Source organism: Austrofundulus limnaeus, unplaced genomic scaffold (assembly GCF_001266775.1).
Source record: "Austrofundulus limnaeus strain Quisiro unplaced genomic scaffold, Austrofundulus_limnaeus-1.0 Scaffold28, whole genome shotgun sequence".
Lineage (NCBI taxonomy): Eukaryota > Metazoa > Chordata > Actinopteri > Cyprinodontiformes > Rivulidae > Austrofundulus > Austrofundulus limnaeus.
This window is the reverse complement of record NW_013952430.1, coordinates 2,805,076-2,813,837: the sequence shown is the minus strand read 5'-3', so window position 1 is coordinate 2,813,837 and position 8,762 is coordinate 2,805,076. Positions and strand designations below refer to the sequence as shown.

At 39.6% G+C, this 8,762-nt stretch overlaps 1 protein-coding gene across 21 annotated transcripts in view; it reads left to right on the top strand.

The window, feature by feature from the left end:
- Positions 1–6,091: 6,091 nt before the first annotated feature.
- camk2g2 (calcium/calmodulin-dependent protein kinase (CaM kinase) II gamma 2) overlaps positions 6,092–8,762 on the top strand; it is a 57,872-nt gene continuing 55,201 nt past the window's right edge. For 8 of the 21 annotated variants that reach the window (XM_014005157.1, XM_014005145.1, XM_014005141.1 and 5 more), the window contains exons 1-2: positions 6,093–6,264; positions 7,177–7,271. In XM_014005157.1, coding sequence (XP_013860611.1) covers positions 6,200–6,264; positions 7,177–7,271 — 160 coding nt within the window. In that variant the 5' untranslated portion in view covers positions 6,093–6,199. Of the gene's footprint in view, positions 6,265–7,176; positions 7,272–8,762 lie in introns of all 21 variants that reach the window. The other 13 variants (XM_014005142.1, XM_014005158.1, XM_014005148.1 and 10 more) reach the window with 3 other exon arrangements.

Below are 8,762 nucleotides of genomic sequence, written 5' to 3'. Positions count from 1 at the left end.
CACACACACACACACACACACACACACACACACACACACACACACACACACACACACACACACACACAAAACAATAAATCTAAAGAAGCCAGCAGATTGTGTTGAATCTTCACTTTGTCACAATCTCTCATCCTGAGCAGAACACAAACAGGGAAACATATTCCATGCAGTTGCATTTTAGCACCAACAAGTACTTTCACAATACTGTGTATGGGATTCTGTTGCATGTATTTAGTCAGTACATGTGCAGAAAAATGCCCTGACTATAAGGAGTTTTGTGCAAAAAGCCTGAGTTTGTGCACAGTCTCACAGTCCTTTCTACTAATAATATTTAATTAAATCTGATGTGTTTTATGAATGAAGTCTAACGACCTATTGACCCAGTCATCCATTTCATCCCTTTAAACTGACCATGAATTTGATTTGAGCTGCGCCAAGCCATTCAGAATGAGCACCGCTGGTCCGAGGAAACCACAGCTCTGTCTTTGGATGCTTGCTTCTGTTGGTGAGGCTGAGATGCACTGTGAAGGGAACAAATCAGACATTATGCTGCTGGTCTCATGTACCAAACAACATCAGAAGTGAGGCAGCTCTCTCCTTGACCCCCAGCTTGTAGATGTGTGTGTGTGTCTCAGTGGTTTAGGAGAGTTCCAGTGTGTGCACGTCAGCAGCAATCCCACACACAGCAGCAAACAAGGATGCAGATTCCTCCCCAGCGGCTCGATAATGAATATTCAACTGTCCTTCTCCACCGTCTCCTTCCCCTCTGGTTAGCTCTAAACGCTTCCTCCCTCCCTTCTCTGTATATCCCTCGGCTCCTTCCCTGTTCCCTCTGCAAACCACCCTCCTTGATTTTTCTCACTTCACTCTGCAGCCTACTCACTCGTTTGAGCTGAACAAATTGGAGCTTCAAAATCGGTGACACACAGTTACATAAAAATAGAAGAGGAGGAAGGAAACAGGTCTTCAGGAGGTACAGGTGGGTGGCTGTCACAGTGTCTTCAGTTGTTTGAAGTCAATGTTAATGGGGAAAATCAATAAAAAAAGATTAGTTACCCATACAGATGCTGTTTGAAATGTTTAGATGTCTAATAGAGATTTTGTATTTACTACTAGAAGTGTCATTATTTCAATATTTTTAGAACCAAAAGGTGGGGTTATTTTATCCCCTGTCCACAAAGCTTTGGTGAAAAACAATGGAGCACAGTAAAAAAAAAAACTTTAAAATTTAATAGAACATTATACCCAACATTTGACAATCAAAAGTCGATTAACTTTTTTCCTATTGGCTCATTGGAATTCTTTGACAAAACCTTTTATTATCAGAGGATTTGCATAAATTAAACATTTGTTGTCATTTCAAGGACATGACTTCAATACATAGAATTTTGTCTTAAAGTCCAAACTTTTAGTTTACAGTATTTGCATCTCTTTTGTGTGCACAGAGGGCAATGTCCATTCTTTCCAGGAACGCCACTTTCACAGCTGGACGTTGCTACGCTACGTTTTCGACCAGTAAAATGCCACATTTTGTGAAATCTATGCCAAAGCATAAACACTTCTGAATTTCAAAGGGCGATTTTGATTAGGTGAAAATAATGAGCAGATGCCCACATACTTGGTTCCCTGTTGGCCTGCAGAAGTACAACATTGTCATCGTGCAGGAGGTGTCATGACACACACATGCTGCATGCAAACACACACACTTGTGGAGGAAGGCGTCGTCTCTGCTGGTAATACTCAGGTAAATGTGAAGCTTGAAACTTGTTGCTGAAGTTAAATAAAACTGACTCATGATTCCTTTTTTTTCTAAAAAAAAATGTTCGTTTCTTGTTTCTGTGTTCTGTATATTTTTATTGAAAGTGAACAGTACCTTCTGGGCTCTTATTCAGGGGTGATGTCACGATTTGAATGGGACACGTTAAAAAGAGCTCCTGGCACCACAATCTGCCATGCATTAAGAATTGAAGTCACCCCAATGTGCTGTTTAAACCTTACGAGGGACAATGTGACGATGTGGTAATTGAAAAAGGAAAGTAATAGATTTGGTTTAATGCACTGTCCGTGACAGAACGATCCCAAGGTGGCTGTAAAGGTTGAGAGATTAACTAACAGGCTGTTGGTGAGCATTCTCTGAGCGGCTCAGCGGCAGACAGGAAGGTACGACTCCAGGGTGTTTGTCAACACATAAAACGTCTAAAACACCATGAAAGACTTGTGATGTTGCAGACGAGGGAGGAGAGATCCACGGAGCAGCCATGAGCCAAGCTGAAAACATTCTTACTGAATGACTCACTTGCCTTCGGCCTCTGAAGCTCCACAACTTTGGCTTTACAGTAATGTGAGGTTAGTGGAACTGAGACAAAAAAAAAAAACCTGAATGACGACTTTAACACCTCATGCTGTCACGTTACTATATACCGTGACTTCATAAATGCATGTTAGTTTCAGGGGATAACTGATCAGAAGCTTTTCAAAGGTTTGTAATCGTGTTAACTTTGAGTTTTGATAAACAGTTATTTTGTGACTTTCTTATTGCCCATTGCTCTAAAGGTAATGGAGTACAATGATGTTTTGTCTCTGTAAGATTGTGTGACTGTCTATTGGTGAAATGTCTCATAAATAACAATACAGATTTTAATGGAAAATTGCGGAAAATAATCATCGAATGTGTTTCTGCGATTGATTTAACTTTTGGAATGCTGTCACAGCTGATCAACATTAACCAACACAAACTGACCATAACTCCGTTAATTAAAGATATTGAGCTAAATTTTGGTGTGCTAGTACCTGAGATAGCTCCCTGACCCATGTGAGCACTAACACATCTCACAGGATCTTTCTATGAATTTTTGCTATTCACTGTTTGGACTCTGTCCTGTGTGTTAGCCAAATATCTTACAAACCACTCGACAGATTACAATAAAACTTCTGGGGATTAATTCCTGGTTTTGCATTAGCTTTTGGAGCTAACCCAAGTCAAGACAGCCACCACAGCCAACTAATCTTACAAAGCCTGAAATGGATAATCAATCAGTCAACTGTCCAGAAACTGAACTAAAACATGATGTGGCTGTACCAAATGACTAAAAGTCAGTCCGTTTTTAAAGCTATTGTGATAAAATTTGATCTAAAAGCTAAGAGTCATTCACAACATGTACTTTGTGCTTGACGTCTCACAGGGATATTGATTGCAAAACGTTATTTTCAAGGTTTGACCGAAGCAGCTCCTGTCTGAAGGTAAGACGATCTCTGTCTAAAACTCTGGCATTAAAGGCACAGGCATTATGCAATTCTTCAAAGAGTGTTAAGCCTTTAATTTGATCAGCTTTGGTCCAAGGCACTAAAACAAAAAAGAACTTCTGTTTTCAGATTTTGAAATGACAAACATTACTATTAGGAAACTCCCAAGAAATCATTTGAAAATTTAGAAAACATACTCTGATTAAGTAAGGTTCATGAAAACCAGCTACTTGCCAGGACAAAAATTAAGATTGAGAGGATGAGACTTTTTTTCCTCTGATTTATTTTTTCAGTGCTGCAAATTTTTTGAGGGACAACTGCTTTGTTTAACAACTTTATTTTGAGGGTCATAAACATTTAAAAAAATGTCTGAGGGTGCTGCCTTAAACTGAACAGCCTCCCACCCTTCAACCTGTCCCAGCACAGCCCCTCCATGACTCGTCTGACATGCACATCACAGAGAAACACAGCTATTCAGCAATTAACACTACAGTACCTCTGCAGCCCCGCTAATTAGTCTTTCATATCAGAGGAGCTCACTGTAATTAAGGCACAAACTGGTCGCACTGTTCCCGCTCCTGCTCCAAATACTCATTAATCGCTGGCAATGTTCTCCAAATGCTCAGTTCAGAGGCAAAGCATGAAGGAAAAACCATGGAGGAAGAGGAGCCACATGTTTTTAATTTCACATTCTAAACATGCACACATTGTAATCTCATATTTAAAGAGTGGAGCAACTGGGTTAAATTATTTTTCTTATGTTCACACAGGGCCGACCCGAGTCAATTTGGCGCCCTAATCAAGCTATCAGGTGGTGCTCCTTGTGCAGTTAAATCTCACTGCCAATTTACATGCATTCACATACAGCCCAGAAACAAAATGTGACAGCTAATTTAATATTATTGAAAAAATATACACAGAAAATAAAGAGAAGTTCTCCTTCAAAACACCGTTTGTGTCTTTTTTTACTACTTTTTTTTCAAACTTTAGCTTTTAGGTATTTTGCTACTTTTAGCTTTTACCTACTGTTTTGCTGTTATTCTGGTAATAATTGTGTCAATGCTTCATCGCATTCACACTGTTTTCATGTTTCGCTTTATTAGTTTATTGTTACTTTCAATATTCCGTACATTTCTCATTCCACAATTTGTGCTATTTCAACACTTCCACATAGAATTTGTCCCTTTTTTACTTTTATGCCTTTTTTCTGCTACTTTTTAATTGTTTTACAACACTTTCACTATCTGGGTGTTCAACTTGTGGCTGCTGCATTTGGCATATTTTATGCTAATTTTAGCTTTTTTCTGCTATTTAGCTATAATTCTGCTTCTTTCTGCTATTCTTCAGCTTCATGTTTTGTGCTTTTTCTGCTAATTTGTGCTCTTCACACTTCTTACATAGGCTTTCTTCTATGTTCGTCTATTTGCTGCAATTTTAGCTAATGTTCAGCTGTTATTGGCTAAAGTTAGCTTTTTGAAGCTACATGCACATTTTTTGTAGCTATTACAACTTAATTCTGCTAGATTCAGCAAACTTGTGCTCCTTATGCTTCCTTATGCAAATTTTATTGCAACTTTTTTTACAGAAAATTTTGGCTGTTTTAGCTATTTTACTACAAATTGTCACTTTTTAAACTTTCTACACCATTTTTAAAATCTGGGTGCTAATTTCAACTTGTGGCTGCTACCTTTAGCTTATTTTATGCCAGTTTAATTTTTTTAAAATGCTTTCTTCAGCTATTTTAGCTTTTAACCTTTAGCTTTTATAAGCTATTTCAGCAAAATTTCTGCATATTTTTACTGCTTTTCTACAAAGTTAAGCTCTTTTTGCTTCTTTCAGCTTTTCAAATTGAACTAACATTACCACTTTTGCTATTAAACATTTTCAGTAGCTTTCCACTTATTTTTTTTTTCAGCAAGAAGCATTTATGTTTGAGGAAATGCAATCTCTGGTTTAAGTTCAGATCTTGTATTTGATAAAGAAGTGCCACTTTTTTTTTTCTTTGTGGATCCTCTCTGCTCTGCAGGTCTTTGAGTTTCCTGTTCCAGCTTGTTGCTGTTTCAGGAGGTTGCACATTGTTGTACACTCAGAACCACCTGGTTTCACCACAACTATTTTAATTAAGTATAAGTCAAAATATCTTTTTGCCGGAGCTTTTCAAACTCTTCTTTGTCATGAAGCGGATACAAAACAACACATCTCTCATTAATTATATAAATGAAGATGATACTGGGACTTTTTTTAGGTATAAAATTTTATATAAATAAGATAAATTAGGTACTTATTAATAATTCATTTGTCAAAACATCACTGACTTTAAAATAGCTAAAATGTTCCTTTGGGTGTAATTTTGAATTGTCATGTAAAATAAAATAAAATAAAATAAAATAAAATTAAATTTAGTGAACTTTAGCTCCTAAACAAATGTGGGAGTTTTTTTTTTAAAGAAATTAATATAAAATCAAAAAAACTATGATTGAGTCCAGGAGTCTGTTGAAAATATTTTATTAAATATATATCAGATTTGCCATCACATCTGTAGGGAACATCTGGGGGAACTTCACAATAAAATGAACTTTAAGCACATAAACTGACGACGAAATTATAAAACTGAACCTCAGTCAGTAGACTGTAGAAGATCTTTGCATGGTTTTACATCCCTCCGCCACCACTGCTGAAAAGGAGATGGAAGAAAGAGGTCTTCCTCTGCTAAAATTTCTGGTTTGAACAAGCAACGTCGCAACATAAATGTCCTTTTTTCCTCATCCGGAGTGATGCATCTTTTATAAAAGGATCTTCGTTACTACTGCTATCTGCTCCCTCCTCCCCCTGCTACTCCATGCTCCACTCTCTGAGCTCGAGCGCCTCTCTCTTCCCCTCTCTCGGAAGCGCGCGCGAGGCGACGGCCACCGAAGCGCGAGGCGGTTCCCCCCCTCTTCCCGTCACTCCAGTCAACATGGCCACACTTGTAACCTCGACCAGATTCACCGACGAGTATCAGCTGTACGAGGAACTCGGAAAGTAAGCGTCCGTCAACACAGCAGCACAACCTCCGCTGCTGCTTCTCTTGTTGCATTCAAGCCTGCTCGTGTGTTTGTGTGTTCGCGCGCGTGTGTTTGTGCATGTCCCCCCCCCCCCCCCCCACCCACCCTCTGCTGCCATTGTGTGCGTTTACTTCCAAGTGTTGACAAGGCAGATGTGTGGCGGTCAGAAAACAAACAAACAACAAGAGAAAACAAAGCTCGGCAGCCTCCTGTGCAACAGTGAGCTGTCAGCGGGCTCAGGTTAGCTCTGCGGAGGCTTGGGTTTAATCCGTGGGTGGATTTTAAAGGTGCACCGCGCCATTTGCTGCTCTTTAATTTTAAAGGTGAGCAGCATCCACCTATACACCAAGAGTATGCATGTTTGCACACCTCTGAAATCTCGTCGATCCACCTCCACCGTCGTGCTCAGCTCTGTTATTTATTTTTATTTTTTTGGTGCATTTTAGAATGCGCCGCCAAACAAAAATAAACAATATAATGTTTTGCTGCAACAAGATTGAGGTGTCTGCAAATTTCAGCGTGAAAAGGACGCCTGGGCAACAGTGCAACTATCCTGGCTGCAAATCTACTTTGTAACATCCTATCTGTGCTAATAAAGCTGTTCCAGCACAGACGACAGCAGGAGTTAAAAGGAGGCGTCAGTGCAAATAATGCACATTTTTTTATTTATTTATTTTTTATATATTTTTTTACATCATACCCTCTCTGTCCTTCCTGTCACGCACCAGTAGTCAGGACCTGCCTCAGATTATTTATATTAATGCATGTGACTTTGTTCGCCCTCTCTTCAGCTGAATGTGACTCATGCATGTCTTCAGTGTGGCAAGTTCAAAGGTCAAATGCTCCAAGTGGTTCTCTCTGATCTGTTGTCAATCACTTCCTGCTCCAGGGGCGCCTTCTCCGTTGTACGCCGATGCGTAAAGAAGTCCACGGGCCAGGAGTATGCTGCCAAAATCATCAACACAAAAAAGCTGACGAACAGAGGTGAGTGCAGCGGGTCATCGTGGCCCTGTGGAGGTGGACGGCTGTGCGAGCTGAGAGCTGCTGGAGCTGCTCGGTGGAGTCTGTTTGTTTCCTGGAGAGCAGCGAGTCGGGCGCTCTGTCCTCATCAATGAGGATTCCTGAAAAGCTCAAGGCCACTTGGCACGGCTGAGCCGCTACACTCTGGGTCTTACCCAGGGATTCAGTGGAGTTTGGCTCTTGTCTGCAGCCATTTGGGGTTTTGTTGGTTTTGTGCTTCAACTCGAGGTTTAAATACCCACAACTGTTTCTGCAGCTTGTGGTTTAGAAATCTGTTGGCTGCTATTTATTTTACTGGGAAAAGGTCAAAAACACTAAGACGACCAGACGGTTTTTCAGCAAGCTTTTCTGGTTGTTCAGATTTAGGCTGTTTTCAACCTTTTGTCATGTTCCTCTTTTCTGTCATCTTATAACTGTAGAACAAACAGTTTATTATTTATTTATTTATTTATTTATTTATTTATTTATTTATTTCACCCAATAGAACACAAATGATAAAGTATTGTTTTCTTTGAACTGCCTAACAAGAATGATTTAATAATTATTTAAACATATTCCTACATCTTTCAGAAGTTCGGCCCTGTCACACTATAATGTTTTAGACAACTTATGCCAACTTAATAAATTATTATTCAGTCTAAGTTACTAATACAAGTCATATATTTGGTCAATTTGTTATCATTACAGTGTGTACCCATCTTAAAAAAAGGTCTCCAGTTGGTTTTTTTTTATTATTCTGTATTCACAGTAAATGTCTTTAAAATTTTCACAAGTTGTTTAAAGCATTATAGTGTGACAGGGCCTTAAAGGAGACCACTGCCTGTTACGTTGCTAGCTTTTTAAACTAATACAGTACTGTTCCTTTCTATAATGTCTCTGTTTCTATTTCTACTATAACGTGCACGTTCACTAGCAGCAGGTAAACTCGTGTACAAATACCACCTCCTGTGTTTTGCTATTTCTGACAGATTTGTTGTCTGCAAGTTTAGCAGTGCGTGTCTTAGGATTGTACTGCCATGTTGCTGAATCCAAGCATTTTATTTTTTTCCCCTGTTGGTAGTTTGGTTGTTTTGGTCATCACGTGTTTGTGTCGGCACATGAATTCCACCGCGCCTCCTCATGTCTCGGTGCGAGCATCGAGTCCGTCCCGGTAAACGTCGGAGCAGATTTTGCTGAAGGTTAAGCGATGATCTGAGCTGCAGATCGGGGCTGCCGGTTTTGGACTGATTGGGCTGCCTTTGATCATGGGATTCAAGCTGAATCACCCCCACCCCCCACCCCCAACCCAATGCCATTCCATTTTCTTTTTAATTTTTTTTCTTTAAGCCCCCTTTTCTCATTTCTCTGCAAACAAATGATTGATTTGAGCAAAGATCCTAAATCTTTTTTCAGCATTCAATTGGATTGTGTGTGTGTGTGTGTGTGTGTGTGTGTGTGTGTGTGTGTGTGTGTGTG